Raw genomic sequence first — 20567 nt, forward strand, 5'->3', positions numbered from 1 at the left:
TTTAAAAGACATGCAGATCAGTTTCTTATGGACATGGTTTAGTGCCAGTGTTCAGTTAACGGTTGGACTTGATAATCTTGAGGGTCTGAATCTCTTATCCACCCCAGCAGAAAAAAAACCAAACTTGTAAGCTAATAACACACGAAAATAGCCTGGGGCATCCAGCTATTCCCGGTTCAACAATAAATATCATGAAAGGTATTGGGTAGTACACATGCTCAGGGAGAGCTATTCTCCTGGAGAATAGTTACCTGTATTGTTTTAGAAGCCACTTTCTGCTACATGCATGCAGAGCTTGTACCCTGCGAGGCAGAGCTGCTGCTCACAGCCGGCTCTGCACTGAGCAGAGACTGCAGCCTGCCTTGTCTGCCAGCTTGTAAAACACAGACCGAGAGAATTATAATGTTTTATGATATTTCATAATCATAGTCAGCCTCAGACAGAAGTTGAACCAAAAATTTATTACATACCTGGGGTCAAAAGTGAGGTTTTCAGAACACATGGAAATAATTGAAACAAGCTAGAGGAAGTCAAAGTTCATTTCCCAGCCAGGAAGAAAATTCAAACATCTGTCTTCTGATGACAGGGGTGAGCGTGAGAGGGGCTGGGAGGAGGACAGATCCCAGGTGGAGCTCCTGGGGTTTTTCTGACATGCCTCCATAATGGCAAAGTAGCAGTCCTATCTCAAAAAGGCTTGGCTTTACCCAGCTCCCATTGATGTTATTTCATGCACACAAAGTAGCGTGAAATCAACTAGTGCAAGATAATATTTGCCAGTGGCCATCTTATCTCCCACTCAATAGGCTTTAGATAGCCTCCTCTGGCAGACTCCATGTGATGCTTTGGGAGTTTATCAGCACACCTTGCGTCAGCAACGTTCAGTTCAGGGTTTTGTGATGGTGATTTTGGTTGCGCAAGCACTCTGGCCCCTCTGTCCCCCTGGCTCCTCAGTAGCACCCAAAGCCCTGCAGGCAACGGGAGCAGCTCCAGGGCTCCTCGCCAAAGGGTTGCATCAAGTGGGTGCCCCCCTTGCTCCCACTGCTGCTGCCGGAGGACTAACTGGGGGAATCACTGGTGCAAAGGAAGCCAGGCTGCAGTCATGGAAGGAGAAACACTGGAAGCGATGGGTCTGTGGAGGCTACCAATATCAAGGATGATTTGGGGCAAGCAGCTGTATCATGGGCTCACTGTCTTTGCTGGGATCTGGGCTCTGGGGGAGGTTGAGGAGAACTGAGGACAACCTGATCTTCCCACATTTCAATTGATTAATGTACAGGGAGGTTTCCACTACAGCTTGGAAGTAATACAGCCCAAACCCCTCCCTCCAGTCAATGGCACCTTGGCAATTTACCTTTTAGTAAGGGAGAGGAGTGGATAAGAAGCTAGATGGAGCCTGGGACAGCTTCCTCCACCCCAAGGATTTGTTAACAAGACATGCAATCCCACCTCAGCCCGGCAGGTTTAAGGCAGGGCCAAACCTGCGACACTGAAGTCCATGATGGAAGGGGTAGAGACCTCCCTTCCCACCAGGAAACACCCCTGGTTTTACAAGCAGGGCCAGATCTGGCCTTGCTGCCTCCCTCCACTCTCCCCAGGCAGCAGAGCCGTGGCCGGGCATGGACAGACACACAGCACCACTCACACCACAGCATTCTTCACTCGAGGCCATGGTGGGGAAGTGATGGTCAGTAATTGTTCCCTGTCATCCTGGTGAAGGCAGTAGGTGGGCAGAAACAGCCTAAATCCTGAGCTGGCCCACAGCCCAGCCTGCCACATGGCAGGAATTTTGTCCGAAGTTTAACCTAAAGCCAGGAACCCTCTGCAGACCAAACATCTGGCCTCCAGAGCTGTGAACCATGACGAAAGCCAACCCAAAGGTTCTTCCAGAGGGAGGTGTGTTATACCAGGCAATAATCCCATGTGAACAAGGCTCTGGATTTTCCCAGTCAAGGTCATGTCTTTGGTGACGAAAAAGGCCATTTACCAGAGGGTTACTAAATCTCTGTTGTGCCACGCTGTACACAACCATGGCAGATATGAAGTCTCCTTCTTTCTCCTTGTTTGCTGAAGTGCCCTGGCTGACCACTGTAAGCCCTCTAGGACAGAGCCTGGGCTTTGCTTGGCCCATGCAGCCCAAGGCCAGAAATGTGGCCTTAGCTTGCCTTTCATGGTAACGTCTCCACTGGCTGGAGGACAGGCAGGAAGAGAAAGGTTGGTATCAGTCTCTCTGCTCTCTAGTCACCATGAGAGCCCCTCAGGGTGGGGTGAGATCACTCTACCCAGCACCTCACACATGTACAAAACGCTTCCACCTCATCCTCTCACTGCCCACCATCACCAAACATGCACTGTCCAAAAACCACACTGAGAGTCCACACACAACATTCATGACTTTTTTTCCTTTTCTTTTTTTAAAGGAATTGCAAATATGGACACATTTGTGAGCAAGTAAAACTTTCCATTTGCCAGCCCTGCTGAGAATGATTTCCTTTGCACTTAAAGCAGGTCACCATGACACAGTCGCAGAGGCAGGAGTGGAGCTCAAGGAAGAGCAGAGCTCATGAAATGAAAGACAGAAACATGCAGAACAAAAAATCTGCCAGGAAAAGACTTTGGAGACAACCTCCTAAGTTGTGCTTGTGTGAGCTGCACTGCTTCCACAGCACGTACAGCTACAAACACATTAATCATGACACTTGATACTAGCCTGAGATCCAGACACCAGGTGGATCAAGAGGAAGCGAAGGACACGTTAATGTGCTCTAGCACATATGTGCTCTGCAAACCCTATTGGTAGAGCTGTTTGGAAACACAGTTTGCTTAAGAAAAGCCAGAGAGCACTTTGGAAAAGATGCAGCAGCAAGCAGTCATCCTGCCCCTACTGTCCTGGGATACACATGTCTAAAAAAAGGTATTTGGTGAAGCGGAATGGGTGTAGGGAGGTCAGCAGACTACTGTGGCTAGATTGATTTCCTGGCCAAACCATTCATTCAGACAGAAGAAATGATGGTTTCCAAAACACCCCTTAAGCAGATCTCCAAGAAACTTCTGGCAATAAGACTGTGACAGATACTCAGCCAGACCAAAGAGCTTTAACATTCAGAGCTTTTGCACCGCTTGAGGCATGAAATCTTTGTTGTTGTCGATCAGGTGAACTGACATCTATAAAAGCACAGCTCTTCTACCTGAAACATGTAAGGTTCCAGTTCTGTGCAACCTTGGGTGAAAGGAAAAATGAAGATCTTGTAGACCTATTTTAGAGGCACAGTTGTATTCCCATTTGAGTCAGCAGGAATTACTGCTAGAACATAAATACAAGGCATTTTATTTTTACCTCCCTGTTCCCCAGAGCACGCCTGGGAGGGAAGGTCTGTCTGATGAGGCTCATGCAGCACTGAACTCATCTGCAGGAACTCAGATCTTTAATGGGAAAGGGAAAGGCTTCTCAGAGCAACGCAGAAGAAAACATCAGGCTTCTGCTTTTGATCTATACTGACCAGAGATTATATATGATAGGAAGGAAAGATGCTTCCATAACCAGAAGTATAATACAGAATATAGCTATGAAGACAGGTGACAGGACACAATTTTGGCTTAGGTGACAAGAGGTGAATCTTCTGATTTATGGCTCCATTTCTCACCCAGAAAAACAGCCTGAGAGAAAAGAATTTTTCCACAGAAGTCAAAGATGATGGGCCAGAATGGGAACTCTGTAATCCTATTAGCATGTGCATTTAATTTTTTTTGCAGAAATAATTCCACTCATGAATGAAAGCCAATAATGACAATCTGACCAATGAGCAAATATATTAGCTCTGCTATTCTTGACAGGGCCCATTTTCCATATTTAGTGATTCCTGTAAAATAACATTTCTGACAAAGATGGAACTGAATCAGATGTGGGTGAAAGACCAATTCAGTCTTTACTTGAGCTATTATTTCCTGAAGAATGGGAATCTCTGCACCAGAAAATCTTGGAAAGCAGGAGTTATCTAGATGCACCTTATGCACAAAGTCTCTAGGTTAGTATTTTACACTAAACAATAAGAATCACCTAAAGCATCAAAATACACACTCTCCTGCCTCTTCCAAGAGCATCTCCTTCACCACACAGGCTGTAGGCTCCAGTTCACAGCTCTCAGTCCCTTGAGGCTTTATACCCTCCCTGGGGAAACGTTGCTGTGAGAGCCTCTTCAGATCTGCTCAAGGACCTTCAGGGCAAAAGCTCTACTCAGAGGATGCAAAAATGCCAAAACGACGTATGAAAGCTGCTTCTTTGGCCCTTCTGTCCTTTTGTGTTAAATGTCCAAACCACGCTCAGTGAAACATTTTTATTGGCACAAGTCAGGGTTACAAAACTTTGTGGCTTAGGCAGATGACAGTACTGATCCCAGTTTTAGCGTTAGAGCCTATTCTGCCTGGAAAACCTGGCATGGATTTGCAAAAATTTGGGAGGTAACAATATTTGGATAATACAAAGTCACTTTACAGCTATTCCTCAAGTGAAAACACTAGTTCATAACAATGTAAATAATGAATCTGACAAATTTTGATGCCAACAAATAAACTATCTCCTCAGGCATTGCCTCTGAAAAAGGCTACAGTGAAGAACATGAGTGAACATGAGGAAATTTTCAGTGCCCACGACAGACAAAGACAGAGGACAACTGCCTTGAAAAGCCCTTTAAATTAGAGTTATGTTAAACTTTTGCAATGGAATTGCAAAACTCGCCCTGCAGTTGTCCATGGCTCCTCATCCACTCCCAGCCCCGCTCAGCCCCCTTTACACGTGTCCAACCCCAGACCTGCCCCGCACTTCGCCCTGGGGGAAAAATGAGATGAAATCATGTAGAAACCAGTTTCACACCAGAGGGTAAAAACACATTCAATTAATGCCACTGAAATCTAAATGCAAGTTTTGCTCTGAGGTTCAAATATTTTCCCTAACTTTCATGATCTCCTACAAATTAGCAGAATTGAGACTGTTCACCTTAATTTTCTGTTTGTGTCTTGGAGTGTCATTTGAAGCTTCAAGTTGGAAGCAACGTCAAAAGGCACAAATCAGTCTGGCAGGATTCTCACAATTCCATTTATGTGGATGAAATCACTTCTTGTCCAAACTCAAGAAGAGTGGTATGGAGTTAAATATTTCATGCCAAAGTTTCTAGTCCAATAGAGAAAGTAGCCTACATAGCTAAAAGCAGACATACTTGACAAACTTTCCAATTACTGTAATGTAAAAACTCAAAATCTGACTTTCTGCTTCTCTGCCAAGCATGTAATCAAGACTAACTTCCAAAAAGAACAGGGGAAAAAAAGGACTACAAATTGAATTAATCAAACGACATTCAGAATACACTGTTTCTTTATTAAATAGCTGATATTTCTTGAAAAGGGGCGAGGAGAGCTGCTTTGAGATAGAAGTTGACCTGCGGAGTTCCCTTCAGCTACACTGCAAAGCATGGGATGCTCCTGGGGGATTCTGCATAGGGGTCTTGCTTTTGGGAAATGGTCACCGATCCGTTGGTTTTAGTATTCAACATCCTGATCATTACCTAAGCCAAAGAAAAGAAGCCCTCACCTAGCTGCGGCAAACACTGTCACTCAGAGAAGCTCATTTTTGTGGCAGGCAGCAGCTCAACCCAGGCTCTCGGCAGTCAAGGAGCCGCGGGTGCTTTTACCCGAGGGCGATACGGAGCGGGAATTACCCCGTGTAGGAGCCTCTCTCTTTCCATTAACTACGGAGGGAGTCCGAGGAAATTACACCCTTAGCTAAATGTAGTTATTGTGAATCCCCTTCCCACATTTGAGTATGTTTCATACCAGGCCGATCTCGCAGCAGGAAATGATTAGCTGAAGTTAAGCATCTGACAATTCACTTTAATGAGCAATAACTCATGGCAACCTGCCATTAGCTTCGGTTGAATAGCTTTTATTTTTAGCTGGTGTTGCTCAGATGCGGCTTTCATCCAGCGTGTGCTGGGAAAGCTGACATCCCAAAGTAGTCTCCAGGTCTTGGTTGTACCAGCCGGAGTGTCAGGGCTCCAGAGCTCCAGTTCCTGGAGGTCAGAGAAAAGTCACTGCAGTTCTGGGAAAGTTTCAAAGAGCGAGATAAAACCAAAAGCCTGGAGAAACAGCACAGAGGCGCGCGGTCTCCAGAGACCTTGCAAGAAGAGTTAGCGAAATCCCGAGAGCGTGCTGAAGGAGCAAGCAGGGTCTGCAGAGAGAGAAACAGCACAGTGAGAGAGCCTGCTGGAATAAAACATGGCCTTGTTGCTGACCAAGAGAGCCTAGCGAGAGGAACAGCTACAGGAGTCATTTCTACTGTATCTGCTGCTTCATGTGGACCTAAAGCTATTGTCAGAAGTAGGGACGCCATGTGGAAAAAAGGAAGATGAGTCCTCAGATGAACAGAGGGCAGGGTCTTGTTTCCTGCAGACGAGCATTTAACCAAGGAGCTGCTGCACGTGGAAGGCTGAGCATGCCCTTGTGCCTCTGGAGCGACTCTCAGGAAAGCATGCAACTCAACCCTGCAGCATGAAGCACTTGAACAGCAGCTGAAACGTCTGCAGTCCTCCTCTCTCGGTGTCCTGCTCAGAAATGTGTTTCCATGTAAGAGCTTACAACTGTGATGGGTACCTGTGACTTCTCCAGTGGGAGGTTTGAGTCCTTTTCTCTCCATCTGTCAGCCTGACAAATTCATCATTCAGAATCCCATCCCACTCCCCAGATAAGCTGGCCTGGGCTTACGACAGGAATAAAATGAGAACAAACATCCACAGAGTAAAGTCACCAACACGTTAGTAAGCCAGATACTCCTAGCCAGCTCCTACCCCAAAATACCATGAGATAGGTATGTTATTGGCCTGTCTTGAGTCCTCCAAGGGAACCTTGCTTATCTCCCCAACAAAGCAACAACATTTTAGAATCAGTTTGTACTGAATGAAAAGGTGTGGAAAAGCTCAGAAAAAAAGCACAGTTGCTTCACACAGCAGAGTCTGAGGCCAGGTGCAGTATTTCTATGCACTTGATTTCATTCACTCATTCTCCTGCCTTCCCGACCGGCCCAGAGCACAGTGAGAGCAAACCCAACATATCAGCTGGGAGAGCACATTGGAACAACCTTCCCGTAATGCCCCACAGCTGGGAGAGCAGATTTCAGAAATCAAGAGGCACGCATTTTGGTTTAGCAAAGGAAGGAAATAAAAAGTCAAGACTAACAAGATCCAGAAAGGGCATGGTTTTGTTGTTGTTGTTTTTTTTTTTTTTTTTTTGAACAAATCAACATTTATTTCAATTTAGTCAAACAACTCATTGAAGCACTTCTCTAAGTTCTTCTACTTTACATTTTGTATTTACACTGTCCTCATTCTGTGACAAAAATAAAGTAATCCCCGACCCTGAAGTTTCCAGACTAAGTGTCACTAGCAGCAAAAAGAACGAAGCCCCAAACACAAAGCAAAAATCCTCCTTGATATATTTTGATAGGAGACTTATGCATGTTCTGTAAAAAAGTCTTAACCCTGAACTTCTATGGAAACCTATATGGGAAGATGAGGAGGAAAATGTCATGTTTGAAGCTGAACTAGAGCAGCAGCGTTTGCTGGCCTTTGCAAGTACACTGTTACTTTTAGCATAAGAAACTGTGAAATGCTTAGGCACCCACATAGAAGCAGACTTTTTAACTTTGATCTAAGCAGTTTTGCTCAGCTGGGAGAGTAAGGGTACCAGAGTTGACAAATACCATCTTTTATCCTGGTGGTGGGCACAAAACCAAGCTTTATTACACATGGTTTCCAAGCAGCTGTTAGTACAACATAAGCCTTATTCTTTTGTGAAGGGTCAAGGGTCAGCTTCATTCAGGAGCTCCCAAACTGAACTACTGTAAGAATTTTTCCACACTTAATGAAGTAATTTCTCAGTTAAATTACACTGTTGCTAAGGTCAACTTTGCCTTACTCTTGAAGCCAGCAATCTCTATGACAAGGTGGACCACTCTGCTGAATGGGAGGAGAGAAGGGAGGAGGACAACATTTGAATATTGTATTAATGTCTCTCTACCTCAAAGGAAAATGTGGCTATGTCCCCAAACAATGCTTCATTGAAACACCAGAAGAGTATTGGTGACAAAATAAATTGGAATTGGGGCAAAAAAAAAAAAAAAAGCAAGAACAGAACCCAAAGCTTTTTGAGACAGGAAGAAAAACTGCATGTTGAGAAAGAAGGGATTGGTCATTAAACTTTCCAGGCACACACAGGGCTTGGAAAGCACAGAAAACAAGCAGAACAAACAAACACAACTGTGTGCATCTTAGCGTCAGCTTCTTTTGCCAAATGCAGTAGCTTCCAACATTCAGCAGCTGTCTCTTGCTTTCTAGTGCTGTGGAGTTCTCTTTGGTACTTGGAGGCTGTCAGGAGCTCCGGGCAAAGAGAAAGTCTTTGTCCATTTACCAACCAATTCCAAAGGCGTTGATCTTGAATAACTTTACTAAGCAAGACTGACACAGATGACTAGGAAAGGGGGCTTTTCTCTTAGTAAAGTTGTGGTAGGTGCAGTGGAAACCCAAGGCAATCTACATGCTTGTCAAATTGTGCCTAGGTAAGAACAGAGTCCTCCATGACCGTCTCTCATTTGTTCACTCTTAAATTATTCAGGCTCTGACAGCCCCTGAAAAGAAAAGAATGGAATAAGAATAAGTTGCAAGTGGTGCAGGGTGAGAGCGGACACCACGTAACCACCAAGAACAACGAGGTTGGGGTGTTTGACGACAGACACACTGCAGCCAGAGCCTCCAGGGCTGGTGCCCAAAGCAGCTTTCTCCACACCCTCGTCTTCCAGAAATACTAGCGGAAAATACAAGCTCACAGCAAAGGTACTGGTTGGGATGAATTAAAAGAAGTAATGAATGAAGTAAATGCAAACAGCGGTTTGGAAATAAAACACACAGATAAGAACTGCTGGTGCTTGCGATGTTTTGCTCTTTGAACACAGCACAGGGAAATGGCTTAGCAGCTAGGAGACTTTTCACTGCACACTCAAGACTATCAGTTAGACTTAGAGGAAGCTTTAATTCACTCAGCTTAAGTAGGAAAATCAGAACATCACTTGCCACCCCATATAACAGGCTCACACGATCTATGTCTTGGTTTATCGTTTGACAGCTCTGCAGGGCTGAGAGCAGTTCATTGAGGAACCTTTGTCAGACTGCCGGCCAATAAGTTCATCAAATTTCAGGTGACGAAGTCACTAGTACACTCTATCTGCGTCAGCAAGCAAGACAGGATGGGAACTTGAAGTCTCAGAGAGCATCTGCTGCATGGGAACAGGAGAGTGCTCCACAGCACCCTGCCGAGGGCTCAGCCCTCTGAAGCTGCACAAGTGCCTTGACCCAGCCACCAGCCTTCCCAACAAGGTTAGCTCTGAGAAACTCATCAGTTTTGACTTCTGGAAGGCCACATGGAGCCTCCCATGGCTTTCACGGTGCCTACACCATTGCTCCTTACCAGCAGTGTCCTCACAGAAAAAATTATATGTCCAGCTTAGCAGAGATGTGCAGAGGTGCACTTCATAAACTGCACCACTTAGTTCCCAGCTATATCACTGCACCTAATCACAAGTAGTTGTAAAAAAGCTGTACCAAGCAACTCGTCTAATAAGAGATTATCATCACAAAATCCATTTTCACTGTTGCTGAGTAGTTACTTTCTTTTGGACACATCTTTCAAAGTAGCTAAGAAAAATAAATGCTTGACTACAACAGCAAGGGCTGGACTGGTCTAGCAGCAGAGGCTCTTTGATTCTGGAAAGACTTTGTCGAATATGGGTGATCCCTTACTGCAATGTACAATGTCTGATCACAGACATCCACCTGCCTGATAGTTTAGTATCTCCCGGACAAGGGACTGCAGTGAATGTTCAGCAAGCATTAGCCTTTAGATGTTTGTCTGGAGCTTGCCTTGCTTGAGGTTTTTCTTAGACACACTGCCAGCTCAAATTTTACAGCAGCACAGCTCTGAGCAGCTACAGCCCTCCCTGAGCAGCCTGGGGTGTTCAAACCCGAGTAATTTCTCTGATACTAAGACAAAGTCAACTAAGATGCTGCCGTCTGCTCAGCACCTGCACCCTGGCAGGAGCTGTGCTTTGCTGTTGCTGTGCTGAACTTATAACTGTAACATTCAAAGTGTTTGTCTCCTTCTTGCCTAAAGCTATGATTTTCCTTCTGCTGCCCTAGAAAGGATCCCTGTTGATTAATACTTATTCCATTTCCTAAAGAAGTCTATTCAGCCTTCACATGCTTCAGCTGAGAGAGATGTTTGAGTATCATGTTGATCCTCAGGGTTCAAGCTACAGAAGGTACAAAGAATACCAGACTTGAGGCACTTCAGTGGTGTTAGCTGTGAATCATCTTTTTACATTGTACTGCTCAGATACATTTGGATCTAAAATACATTTGCATTTCTAATTAAAACAGCTTACCATTAGTAACTAAATAATGTCTTAAATCAGAATCCTTAGGCCATAAAAGCTAATTGCATGATGCTAAAACTAGATTTCAAAAATATACATATTATACCCCCTGCAGGATTAATTAGGCAACATCTCTTCAAAAGAGTTCTCAAAAGCGTATTTATTCAGCATGTGGTTAAATTAAACTGGGTTGTGCAACACTTTTCATAGCCTGCCCTGGCGCACGCTTCTGCGGCAGCAGACAGCTGGGGCCTTGTTCATCAGGGCTGCTCAACACGGGCAAATCTGATTCAGGACTGCAGTGAACCCCAGCCGATGAGAAGGAACACACGTGCTGGTTCGTGCTCTCTGCCTCACAACCCCCAAGATGCTGCCTTCACCCCTAAAGCAGCCCCGCTGCTCCCCGCTGTGCAGCTGAGGTGGTTTTAGCCACATTTAACTGGTGCTGCTGGATGAGATGATCTCAGCTACGTGTGAGATGTGCTTCCTAGGACACGCAGGCCTATAAAAAGGCTGAAATCGACTGGTGGATATAAATCTGGAAGCTATAACTGCTGGTTATTTGATGCTTATTTTGTTGCCCATTCCCCATGTGACTTTGAGAAAGTTTCAGAGTGCTCACTGAACTGTAATGTGTTTTCAGACGGGTTAATACGGTACAGGAAAACATGGACCTGTTGGAGAGGGGCCAGGAGGCCACCAAGATGATCAGAGGGATGGAACACCTCTGGTATGAGGACAGGCTGAGAGAGTTGGGGTTGTTCAGCCTGGAAAAGAGAAGGCTCCAGGGAGACCTTATTGCAGCCTTTCAGTACTTAAAGAAAGATGGGGACAGACTTTTTAGAAGGGCCTGTTATGACAGGACAAGGGGTAATCATTCTAAACTAAAGGAGGGGAGATTCAGCTTAGAGATGAGGAATAATTATTTTTACAATGAGGGTGGTGAAACACTGGCCCAGGTTGCCCAGAGAGGTGGTCGATGCCCCATCCCTGGAAACAAATATTCATGGTCAGGCTGGACGGGGGTCTGAGCAACCTGGTCTGGGTGAACATGTCCCTGCTCATGGCTGTGGGGTTGGATTAGATGATCTCTGAAGGTCCCTTCCGACCCAAACTATTCTATGAAGACTGCACTGCATGTCTTGAGGATGTGAGAAACCTCTGTTCCCTAAAGCTGCATGTGCATTATGAAGGGAGGAGACAATAAACACCACACAGTATACCAGGGCACAGCCTCGGCTGCCAGAATTTGTAGCTACAATTGTCAGCAAACCTGAACTGCATGAAAAATTGTCCTCAATGGATTTTGCTGTAGCTGGGGACGTGCCACTCCCAGTTCTCCTGGTATGCTCAGAACTGCTTGCTGCATGTGAAATCTGAACATGGAAAAATGCCTGGAAAATATAACAGTGGAGACACCTCCATGGTCGCTAAAGCCAGTCCCTTCTTATCACAGCTAAGAGTCCATCGCTTTCCTAAATGTTTACTTCAGTGTTGTCTTGTGCTAATGAAAAGGGATCTTCACTCAAAACTGACTTACAGACTGCACTTGTGCTTTCCTGTATACAGCAAGATTAAATTTCCATGTTTAATTTACAGTTGTCCAATACAAAGGATAAAAGTCTCCACCAGAAACCACCCATTGCTTCCTCAGGATTATATTTGCTAATGGGTTCCCAGCAAGTCTGGCTTCACCCTATCATGCAACTTCACAGCCTCACACAGCCTGGAAGATAACTTTGTAGGGATCCAAAATTTCAGAACTGTTGAGCTGTACAAGGACTAGCAATGGTTGTAACACACAGAACCACCAAGTGCATCAGGGTGCAATAAGGGCAACAGAATAGCAATTACCAACTGCTCATGTGGCAATGCACAAAACAGGAGATGTGTTTTTTCCATTTTCCAAAAGTACTGTGCAGCCATGGTTCCCATACAATAGAGGAGGACTCATAAGCATTGGGAAGTGCTGGGAGGTGAGGGAAGAAGAAACTAGTCATAGCTATAGTGGGCTTTCTGCAGCGTGATGTTATGCATGCTATATTAGAGAAAAGCAAATGACAAGTACGTAAACTGAAGCGTATGTAATGCCTCTCTCCCCATCAAAGAGAAGAAAACCCCATGGCTGTTCTATTATTAACTGTTGTAATTCACTTTGCAAGTTCTATTTCTTATTATATCAGGACCTGACTGGTGAAATTTTCATGTTTTGTTTTAATTATCTGAAAGAAGCCCAGGTGACTTGTGTGATTCCAATGTTCCCAGCTTTCTGGGGAGAGGACTGCGGAGCTGGTCCAGGACAGGCTAACAGATTGAAAGGCACATTAAACTTGACAGGAGACCTGATGGGATGTACCAGCTACCTTTGATCCAAGGAATGGTGTGTGTTCAAGCATAATTAGCCCCATCAAACATTATGAAATAAAAGCAAACAGGTTAATTTTTGGTTTATGGTTTTCTAAAGGCAAAGAACATCAGCCGAGGGAAACATTTTTGAGCATATCTTGTTAGGTATTTTCAAATAACTTTACACATGCTGAAGTGCTACTTATGATCTATAGATCTTTTTCAAGAAAACAGTCAGATGTGCTTCTGTAGTTGTTTTAAAAAGTATCTTTACATGACATTGAATTGTGTGATGCAATATCAGCAATTGAACTGTTCTGCAACAGCAACTGATAAGCGGTGGCTAAACTGGCAGAGAACTGGAGTTCCTTACTGAATTGCAAACCACATCTCTAGATCCCCGCTGTAATCATTAACTGCCCAACCAATTCTTCTGTTTTGAAAAGAAATTGCAACTTTTGCCAAAGATGAAATTGTTTTCATAAAGTCTGTTAACAGACAGGAATTAGACTGAAATGTAACAGCGTTCAGGTGTTTTGGAGAAGTATCTTTAAGCTATTTTTAGACTGAAACATTTTGAGGTTTGTTTGTTGTTTTTTTTTTTTTTTTTTACTTTAAAATGATAGATTAGTTTTCCTAATACATACACAACTTTAACAAGGCATATACTGAAACACAACAGTTTGGGAAAAAAAAATCCTTCTGGGGTCATGTGAAATAACTACCCTTTTTGTTTCACTTCAAAATGGATAGATTCCATGCATTGAATTCTTAAACAATAAATCTATCTGGAACTTGTTTTATAGGAAAGCAGCAAGTTTAGTTACACCATGCTTTTTGCAGTGAGCAGGGAGTAAACCAAGCTATATTTTTCACAATTATCTGTTCTCTTTCCCTTAAAATAAAGTCTCCCTTCTTCAGGCTTTTGACAGGATGAATAAAGCCTTGTGAATTCTTATATGCTTCTTGGAACAAATGGGAAGTTTAGGATTTCCGCCTGCATAAAAGCAAACCCCATGTTTCTTGAAAGCTGGCTGAATTTGTGGAAGTCGAAAACAATACAGCAATCTGAATAATAAGGATCCCCATCACACACTCACCCACAGACTAGTAACTGAAAGCTGGTCTTTGTAGAAGCTCTTGCTATCAATTTAACACATTCAAATTAAGATCTGAAAGTTTACTTTTCGTACATGTTCTGTCACATCCTGTATATAACCACATCGCAAAAGATAAGGCTGCAAGATCAGTCATGAAAGGGAGACACAAAACTGGAGGATGAGGGGCTAGCTGGTGTCAAGAGAATTAGAGCTGTCTAGCAGTGTGTGTGACTTTCAAAAAAAGAGAAAAGAAAAGGAAAAAAAAAGCTAGTATTACTTGGATCTTGGAAACTGAAAGTTGTTAAAGCATCCCAAACACTGGCACTGATACAAAAAACATCAGATTTACAGAAGGTGGCTTGTGGAAGATGAGAGTGGTGAGCAGTCGTGTGCAGCAACCTGCACCTTGAAAAACCTCAAACCTCCTGTGCTCTTGGAAACTTTATATTTTGCAGTAACAGACCCACTGAAAACATGACCTGCTGTATCCATGAACAAGGTTTCTACCCTCAAAAAACCCTCCTGCAAGCAGGTAAGATTTAACAACACTTAAAACTGAACAATCACAAAAAGAGCTCACTGTTCCCCCAGCCTGTCAACAGCGCAGTGGCCATGCTTCTCCTTCAGCTGTCCACGTTCAGAGGTTACTCATCAGCCGCAGCACTTCTGCTGAAATCCAACTACATCTCATTGCCACGTTCAAGGGAGGACAGGCCCACACACAAAAATACTGACAGGTTCATAACAGTGAGCTTTCATTTACCCCAAAAGACTGACATAGGGACTGTCACGCAGGCTTTTGGGACACCCTTAACTCAGGACTATCTGTCAGGAGGGCATAAAGCAGGTACGGGAAAGCACATTTCCACACTAACAAAAAGAGCAAGTTTTTTGCTAACAATATTCACCTGGTCATGTTAATCCTGCTTGCTTAACTGAGCAGCATTTTCATCAGCTCCTTTGTCCCTTCCAATAACTCTGCCATGACCTACTCTGACTCCTGACTCAGCCTGCGGAGGTGCAGAAAACACAGGACATTTGGAAGAGAGGTTCCTGTCACGGGCTTACCAGATTTCTCTTAATAGAACTGGAGGAAAATAACAACAACTCTCCCAAACCTCACCACAGCCATTTGCTTGTGAACCTGCCAGGAGAAAGAGCCGAGCACAACTCTGGCACAAGAGACAGACTGCTGACAGAAGACCAGTACACTTGATCCCCTTGACTTCACTGAGATGCAACTAATGAGCAACAGATGGACTTCACCCAAGGAGTATACTTGTGGAAGGTAAGAGTTTCCTCATTTTTCATTCAGGAAGGACCAGGAAACTAAACGAGCTTGGGTTGACACCCTTGATTTTACTATTGTTTTCTCTTCTGCCTCAATTCTGATGGAACTGCTTGGGCCATGCATTCCATTACGCTTTACACAGGGTAACCATGGCTCAGCCTGAAGCACTAAATAAAATATGTTCAAATTAGGAAATGTTATGGGCTTGAATATAATACCGCAGATCACTTTCTTGCTACCACTCAGCACAAAGGTACCAGTTTCCTTAGAAAAGCTCTGCAGCTTGCTGTAACACAGTGTCAGCACCTTCTATAAAAAGCACCATCAGATCTCACTTTTTACCTAATGAAGAAATAACTTTTATTAACAGGCTGTTGACAACCCTTGTAATGATGCCGGTTTGCCCAACTTCCAGTTAAGGCTCTGTTTCTGACCAGCTAGCAAAGATGTCCAAGGTGGCTGGCTGCACTCCCTTTGCTGCACATTAGTCACCATCACTGTCAAGGGGAGCTTGCTTACTCTGTTAATCTTACAGCAAAGAGGTTCACCAGACTGAGCCAGTAACAAATCAAAGACTCAGGGAAGGCTGGCAAGAAGAGGAAAAGGGAGGAAAGAAAGAAAAAGAGGACAGTAAATTAAAAAAAATGCAGAAGGAAGAGCAAAACTGTAGGAGATCGGAGAGAGAAGCCAGAGGGACAAGAAATTTAAATAAGAACTTTACCAGGAGCTTAGCACAGACACAAGCCCACTCAGTCTTTCATTTTTAACACACTGAGATTAAAGGTTTGACAATCAGATTAAGTTTCTTTTGTTCTGAAAGGAAAGGTTCGGATACAAGTGGCAGCCTGCTCAGAAGAGCAACTGCTCAAAGAGGCAGTGGGACACATTTTTTGTTGAAGCCAATACAGTGCATCCATTTAAATCCATCTTCCCTGTTACTGGCTACCCTCAAGTAAAAAGTGTTTTATACTCTCAGCTGAAGCCACTCTGCAGCCACATAATATTGCCTAGAACAGGGTGTAAGCTGTTGCACTGCAAAGTTATACTGGCGATAGACTACTTTTAACCACAGACCCTCTTCTTTGAGCTGTACCTGAGGCACTCATAGACAACTTCTCAAGTACAGTATATCAGAACTTCTCCCTCCTTGCGTTCAAAGAAGAGAATTTCCTACACTTTGTTAGTGCTTTCCACCCTCTTAGTGCCCCTTAGAGCACCCCACTGAGCTCCACGTTGGGCTAAAACCAGTTGAGCTTAACTACTGTGAAGAAATGTCCTCTAAGTAAGGCCTGGAGTATAACACAGCACACAGAATTTAACTTGGAGGTTAAATCCGAATCGCCGACTATTCTTTACAGCCCCTTGAGTACCAGAGCCTGGAGTTCAGTCCTCACCTGACCCAAGCTCCATGCACACTCTGTGCTGAAGGTAGCACAGAGCAGTGGCACTCACCACAGGACTTTGCTTTGTGTTTAAAGACAACAAAGTTTTGACCTTGTCACATTCAAGTCACGCAGCTGACCATGTGCTTTAGGAAAGACATTTCACAAAGCAGGAACCCCTCCAATTTCTCTGCTTTCCCTCATCACAACCCTTTTAAAGGAGCCTCTAATCTGAACCACATAGATAACTGAGGAGGTGGACTCCATGTCAAAAGAAAATAAGCTATATTCACTTGCAAATCCTGGAGTGATGTCTAAGGACAGCTCAATGACTTCCTCGTTATCAGGAGACCATCAGAATTTGAACCCTCCTATCAATCTGCTTTCAGGGCCAGTTTTGCAGCACTAAGCAGCATCCCATTACACTAGGTCACTTTGCATTTGTGCATTTAGGAGATACTGCAAAAAGCCTTGCTTACCCTCTCTTGGCTGATTAAGGCCATTGGCCTGAAGGCTGTGAGAGTCGCCTGCTCTTAACTACCCCTTTTTATGGCTGAAAGCAAGTGACAGACTTTTGCTCTGAGACACTCCTATATTAGGATTCATATCTCTCCATACTTCAGAACAGACAAGTAGTCCTTATTTAGTTTATGCAGGGGACTATCGGTGTCAGAGCAAAACTGCAAATGGTACTAAGTGTCAGTTGCTTTCTCTGGATGCATCCCAATAGTTTTGTACATGGGCAAAGCTGACACGACAAGAAACTCATCCAGAGAAACAAGCGAAAACGTAATATCAAGGTCTCTACTGCTGTAAAAGACAGGATAAGATTGCTGTAAAAGAGTAGTGTGAGTTATTTATCAAAATCCTTCAGATAAATGCCCAGTTACACTAAATTTACACATTTCATGATACATTGGGGACGTAGGGTTTGGGTTTTCTCAGCTCTGCATTATTGCTGCTATTTAGGAGATCAAGCATCCACATCTCTTCCAAGCTCCACAGCAGGAAAAGCACTGACACAGCTTGTACCAACATAACCTCTGTTTGAGCACAGGCTACACGTCCATCTTCTCAATTTCTCTCACCGGATGGTTCTTATTGGCACAACAAAACCTACTGAGTTTTTGCAAAAGATCAAGATACATCAGGCATCTGTCACCAGGAAAAAGCAGAGCCACATTTCCAAAGGCAAAGGGAAGGTCATCTATAGGGCAGCAGTGAGAACAGCTCCAAGATGATTCACATACATCTTAAACACAAACTACAGTCACCTCTTCATACTGCAAGTCTGAGATCAGTGAGAAGCCCTGGGATGAAGAGCGTCCCCCAGAAGCAAAGATGACCACTGACAATGCAGAATACATGAAATTAGAGCCTCAAAGGTCTGGTTGCCACATTAAAGTATCTCCAAGCTTAATGGCAGAAGCTGTCAACAGCAGCACACTGATGCTGCAGTCCGGGGCACCCACATCCCTCATCAAACATCAGGTTTGGTACCTGTTTATATTCAGGGAGTATTTCCACCATCTGACCAGCTCTGGTTTTCTTTAATAAACAAACCATAGCAGATATAGCCTTTTACAACTTTTTACCCAAAGTTTGCTACCAAGCACAAGAAAGAAGTTAAGCCATCATTATCACAAAACACCTTTTGTTACTAATCTGGTAAAATAGAACTGCAAACACAGTTAACATTTCAAAAGGAGAGAGAAGAGCCAGCTGTTTCCCCTTCCCCCTTCTAGAGAGGTTTGCAGTCCAGGCAGCAGGGAGATTTTAATCTGTTAGAATCAACATTTTGAAGACTAGAACAAAGTCAGAGAGCTTGAATACTGCTCAAACCTGCTACTTGGGCCAGCACATTAAAGCACAGGCTGTCAGAGAGATATGGCTTTCACAACACTTTAGTACCACAACCTTCCTGTAGTAGCCCTACCCCTGAAACCCGGTTATACATTCCTTCTCAAAGGCTGCAAAACAGCAGGGGTTTTGTGCATTGACCTCAAGAGTCGCTTCTTTGGCATGAAGTAGTGTGTTCTTCCCAGGCTGAAAAAGATCAACATCTTATGAAATCATGGCAAACTTCATCACCAACTAGTTTGCTCCTGTCACCACATAAGCGTGAATCTAGTTCAATAACCGAGGAACCAGGCTTCAGCATTGCAAATGTGTGCCTTGAGAAACTGGTAAGGCCACCTGTCCTCAAGTCATCTTTATCTGGGGATGTGTGAATGGATTCCATGATTACAAAAAAATACATTTCAGGGCTTTTTTCTTTAAAGAAAGGTGCCAAATCAAAAGAAAAAGCAATTTTTGTTCGGGGTCTTTTTTGCTTAGCCATTCAGAGAACAGGAAACGCTGAAATAACACGCACGGATCTTTAAAAAACTCATATTATCCAGAACAAGTTCAAAATCTGCATCACAGCATAAAGACTACAGGCTGGGAAATCTTCAGTCAGTGCATCTGAGCTGCACCGTTCCTTGTAAAAGCCAAGTTTTTATTTTATTTTTACAAGGCGCTCTATCTGCTGTGGCTTTCCCACATCTCTCCCAGCGTTTCAGCTCAGCCAGCTTCCCCAGACCTTCCCACAGAACCATTCAGAGATTTGTGAACTGTGAGAAACAGATGTTCTCAAAGCATTTCGCTCCTATCCAAGCCCAAGAAAGACTAGAAAGGAGGACGAAAAAAAATCTCACTGAAGCAAATATTTCTCCCCGCTCTATTGACCTTACAGTCCCAGGGTGTTTCCTACCAGCAAAGATAAAATGTATCCATGTATCCTGTCAACTTCAGCCCTCTCCCTGCCCGTGGCCGGTTCCCCGCCGCTCCCTGCCCCGGGGGCTCCGGCCGCGCGGGGGGTCCCGGCCGCACCCGCGCTGCCCAGCGGGCTGCGGGGCACCGAGCCCGGGTGCTCTCCGCCCTCACCTGCCCCGTCCCTCCGCTCGCCTCGGGGCACAGCGGGCAGGCGGCGGGGGGATGCTGCCCCACCGCGGGCACCGCTGAGCTCCCGGCCCCCCGGCGCCTACCCCAGCCCCCCTGGGGGAACCGGTCCCCGGACCCCACCGACCTTTGCAGGAGCAGCAGCAGCAACACTTCGCCAAGAGCCATCCTACACCGGAGCGGGCGGGATAGCCGCGCCTGCCCGCTTTCATGCTGCCTTCAGGCTGCTCATGGCAAGGAGCCACCGGCCCGCTTGGGAAAAACAACAAATCACAATTTATGTTAAAAAAAAAAAGCCCTAAAGCCAGAAAAATGTTTTAAAATGACCGTGACAAGCAGCCGCGGCGCCCGGCAGCCGCTGTCCGCGCCGTGCCCGGCGCGCACCTCCGAGGGCGGGGCCTGGCGCCTGGGGGCGGGGCCCGCGGCTCCGCAGCGCCTCCTGCAGCGGGGGGAGCGGCGGGCGGAGCGCCCTGCGCGGCCGGGGAGCGGGGGGGCCCTGTGGCCAGACGGGGCTCCCGCTGCTGTCTGGGAGGAAAAGGAGTTTTCAAGGGGAAAAAATGCTGTCGCTGCGCTCAGGCCGCGGCTGCGCGGGCGGCGTCCGATGTCGGCAGAGAGAAATAAGAACTGCCCGGGAGGAAGTTTGCTAAAAGCTCTGATACGGTGTGGAGGGGGGTTCCTTCAAAGTCTTTAAAAGGCAAAACTTTATATTGCTGGTTTTTCCTGTTGCTGTTCACAACTTCTTTTTTTTTTTTTTTTTTATCCTCTTCCAGCCACATTCCTTAAGCATCTGACAGCTAAAACCTTTTACAACTAGTTCACATACCACCAGCCTGTCGTGACCCCGGCCACTCCTGTCTGCTTTCTGCAGGAGACCTGCCTGAAGCACTGCAGGGTAGGTGCTTACTCTTCTGACACACGGACCAATAAAGCACAGCATGCTACGGAAGGTGCCAACCTGTTGCATTAGGAATTCCCACCTAAAGCATGGAAAACTGGAGGTGCCAAAAACATCCCAAACCTTGCTGGAGGCAGCTGGT

At 45.0% G+C, this 20567-nt stretch overlaps 1 protein-coding gene across 9 annotated transcripts in view; it reads right to left on the reverse strand.

The window, feature by feature from the left end:
* The window catches only part of KALRN (kalirin RhoGEF kinase), a 505770-nt gene that overhangs the window by 59039 nt on the left and 426164 nt on the right, over window positions 1-20567 (reverse strand). The window contains exon 1 of one of the 9 annotated variants that reach the window (XM_065841449.2): window positions 19658-19923. The exons of the other annotated variants lie outside the window; for them this stretch is intronic. Within the exon in view, the coding sequence (XP_065697521.1) occupies window positions 19658-19742 (85 nt within the window). The 5' untranslated portion in view covers window positions 19743-19923. Of the gene's footprint in view, window positions 1-19657; window positions 19924-20567 lie in introns of those variants that run through there. 9 annotated transcript variants of the gene reach the window in all.

This window comes from Patagioenas fasciata, chromosome 7, assembly GCF_037038585.1.
Source record: "Patagioenas fasciata isolate bPatFas1 chromosome 7, bPatFas1.hap1, whole genome shotgun sequence".
In the NCBI taxonomy this organism is placed as follows: Eukaryota; Metazoa; Chordata; class Aves; order Columbiformes; family Columbidae; genus Patagioenas; species Patagioenas fasciata.